General features: G+C 35.0%; 1 protein-coding gene across 1 annotated transcript in view; it reads right to left on the reverse strand.

Annotated features, from left to right (window-relative positions):
- Positions 1-927: 927 nt before the first annotated feature.
- LOC111087837 (glutamate receptor 1-like) overlaps positions 928-3,709 on the reverse strand; it is a gene marked incomplete at its 3' end in the record, with an annotated part of 5,367 nt that continues 2,585 nt past the window's right edge. The window contains exon 3 of the mRNA XM_022395928.1: positions 928-1,176. Coding sequence (XP_022251636.1) covers positions 928-1,176 — 249 coding nt within the window. The remainder of the gene's footprint in view (positions 1,177-3,709) is intronic.

Raw genomic sequence — 3,709 nt, forward strand, 5'->3', positions numbered from 1 at the left:
AAACACACACTGTAAAACTAAGGAATTGTTGCAGTCATCCAGTAATAACTACAGTTATTAAACACACACTGTAAAACTAAGGAATTGTTGCAGTCATCCAGTAATAACTACAGTGGTTAAACACAGACAGTAAAACTAAGGAATTGTTGCAGTCATCCAGTAATAACTACAGTGGTTAAACACAGACTGTAAAACTAAGGAATTGCTGCAGTCATCCAGTAATAACTACAGTTGTTAAACACAGACTGTAAAACTAAGGAATTGCTGCAGTCATCCAGTAATAACTACAGTTGTTAAACACAGACTGTAAAACTAAGGAATTGTTGCAGTCATCCACACATCGTTTTTGATGGCATCATCCCCGACACACATGTGGCGCCCTCTAATGGCGTATTACGCAAGAGCAGCCCTAACTACTCTCGTATCGATCAGAAGTTTAGTAGCATTAGTAGCTTCTGACTGACCAGAGCTTGTAGCGATCAGAAGTTTAGTAGTAATAGCTTCTGACTAACCAGAGCTTGTATCGATCAGAAGTTCAGCATCAGTAGTAGCTTCTGACTAACCAGAGCTTGTATTGATCAGAAGTTCAATAGTAGTAGTAGCTTCTGACTGACCAGAGCTTGTATCGATCAGAAGTTCAGCAGTAGTAGTAGCTTCTGACTAACCAAAGCTTGTATACATCAAAGGTTCAGTAATAGTAACTTCTGTCTAACCAAAGACTGTATCGATCAGAAGTTTGGCAATGATTTGTCGACAGTTAGAAATATTGAATCTCGGGTATGATTATCAAAAATGTCCACCGAATGATAATTAGACAACCCACAAAATTTCTTTAATGTTTATTTCTTCTAGGAATGTGTTGATGTCTTGAAATAAAACTATATTTCAATGTCTTAAGTAAATTATACCAGACTTTCTATTACTCACCGTCATCAGAGTCATACAGGTAAATGATCGATTTCCAATCGTAGTGTTTAATGACGTCCATCACAGCTCGAAGATAATTTGGTCTCATGCTGACCCCATAATGAGAGGGACGCTCAACTGATTGTTCAGGGAAAGCAGGGCTTAGAAATGGCATTTGGAAAGTGTTGGTGTAGGAGGCTAGAGTATCGTAGAGTGGTTCTCTTGTTGGTGCGACGAATATAAAAATTCCATCGCTTAGCTCCTGGCAAACTGTACGTAAAGAAAAACAGTAAACGTTTTATTGTCGTTCATTACCGTGCTACTGATAACACTCTACGTCTACTTCAACATAAAACTCTACATGGCACAGAATTGAGACAGTATTAACAGTCAACAAAAACTACGTAAAGTATTGGTTTAATAAATCTAGGTATCACACAGCATTGAGCCAAGTGTTAACAGTCAACAAAAACTACATAAATTTTCATGAAATGAACGGAATCACTTTAAAAATCTAACTTTAATTTAATCTACTTTAATCAAATTAAAAATTAAAACTTGTTGTTGTTTTTCTAAATTATAAACATGGATAGCTTAAAGATTGTTATTAAATGTAACAATTTGAAATTGTTGTAAAATACATTTATTCAACCTGAACCACTATTTATAAAATTAGAAATTGTTTACTTGTAGTAAGTTTAAATGTATTTTTTATCATTAGCCACATTACATAAACCACATTAGCAAATATTATAAACTTGTCTAACCTAAGAACTTTTTCCAAAGCTTTACATAAAGCTTGTCTAGCTTCAGTTTCAAAATTTTCTAAACCTAAGTTTTAGAAATGTAGAGTTTAAAATGTCATTTATAACATTCTTTCAAACTAATCATCTTAGTGTTTCCTTACTGCTCTGCTAGCTATTAGAAATCAAATCTGGTAGGAAATGTTTTTATACTAACGTCCTCCACATTACAGCACACTAACAACTGGTATATGCTGGGACCATCAGTTTATCTGTAGCCTACAGCACACTAACAATTGGTACCCTTCAGTTTATCTGTAACCTACAGCACACTAACAACTGGTACATGCTGGTACCCTCCAGTTTATCTGTAGCCTACAACACACTAACAACTGGTACATGCTGGTGTCCTTCAGTTTATCTGTAGCCTACAGCACACTAACAACTGGTACATGCTGGTACCTTCAGTTTATCTGTAGCCTACAGCACACTAACAACTGGTACATGCTGGTGCCCTTCAGTTTATCTGTAGCCTACAGCACACTAACAACTGGTACATGCTGGTACTTTCAATTTATCTGTAGCCTACAGCACACTAACAACTGGTACCCTTCAGTTTATCTGTAGCCTACAGCGCATAACAACTGCTACCTTTCAGTTTATCTGTAGCCTGTAGCGCACTAACAACTGCTACCCTTCAGTTTATCTGAAAGTTGTTCTGTATATCATATAATTTCAGTTTATCTGTAAGTTGCTGTTTCTGTAGTCTACACACATTATAAACCGGTACCTAGTGATATCGTTGTGTTTATTTACATTTTTTTCTATAACCATTTCTAACTGGTATATACAAACTTTTTTCATTAAAATAATAGCAAATTGCATATTTGTTACGTTTAGTTTGTCTATCAATTTTTTTATAACCACATCAAAAACTGCTACTAACTAGTGTTATCCACTTCGTATTTCATATATTTTTGGCCTTACGAGTAAATTTTTTCCACCCTTCTAAAAAAATCACTTAGTCAACTCTAATAGAGTTTTCATGTTAGCAAAAATACCAGCGGGGACGGAGATCTAAAATGAGCAGAGAGAACTTAGAGAACGCAAACCGTTTCTGACACTCTTGGACGTCATGATGTGTTGAAGAGCAATGAAATACTCAGCGTGACGTCATGCCTAACTATATGGTTGGAAAAGCTAAGGTGGCGACGGAAAAATGTTTTTAAACCTCAAACTAATTTGTGTGTAACTTTTATATTCAGACAACACCATTATTATGATACTTAGTTATGTAACAGTCTTTCTGTACTATATTACATAGTGCTAAAACCGCGAGGGTACACATCATAAATCCGTGACTAAGTACGGTGTAGAGTACAGACATAAAGTGTACACATTTGCTATCTCTTCCTAACATACAGGTGTTATTTATCGTGGGTAATATCATTGGCTAACATTAATGAGTATTTATCAGGGATGCTTCTTTATATTACATTAACATAGGCGATACTTTATCAAAGTGGTGAACATTTTAAACTGTACAAGTTAAACTTATGTTAAAGTTATTTGGATTAGTGTATCACTCCTTACATTAAAGAATATTCCATTTAAAAATGACCAATCAGCTTATTAAGTACTAAAGAACTTAAAAACTCATGAGTCAGGTGACCAACTACTAAGGGATTTACTAAGCTAACCAATCAGCTCAACAGCTATTAAGAGACTTAGAAAACCAGTCAATCAGATGACCAACAGTCACAACTCATATTCTTGAGTGCTAAGTGCATGTACCGTCATGTTTTATGTAAAAAATGATGAAAGCAGTAGAAGTGATGGATAAATAAGTTTCAACTTAGATTATACTAAACATTCACCAGACGATCAATAGCAAATTAATATACACGCATATAGTTTGTTTTTCTTGGAGCAAAATGTTAGATTTAACACAGGTACACAAATAATGGCTGGAGACGGCTTGAATGGGTAATGAAGAAAAACTTTAATATAACAGCATGATGATGACAAAACCTTGTCGAAACGTTGTACATTTGCTGTTA

This window comes from Limulus polyphemus, unplaced genomic scaffold (assembly GCF_000517525.1).
Source record: "Limulus polyphemus unplaced genomic scaffold, Limulus_polyphemus-2.1.2 Scaffold2725, whole genome shotgun sequence".
Lineage (NCBI taxonomy): Eukaryota > Metazoa > Arthropoda > Merostomata > Xiphosura > Limulidae > Limulus > Limulus polyphemus.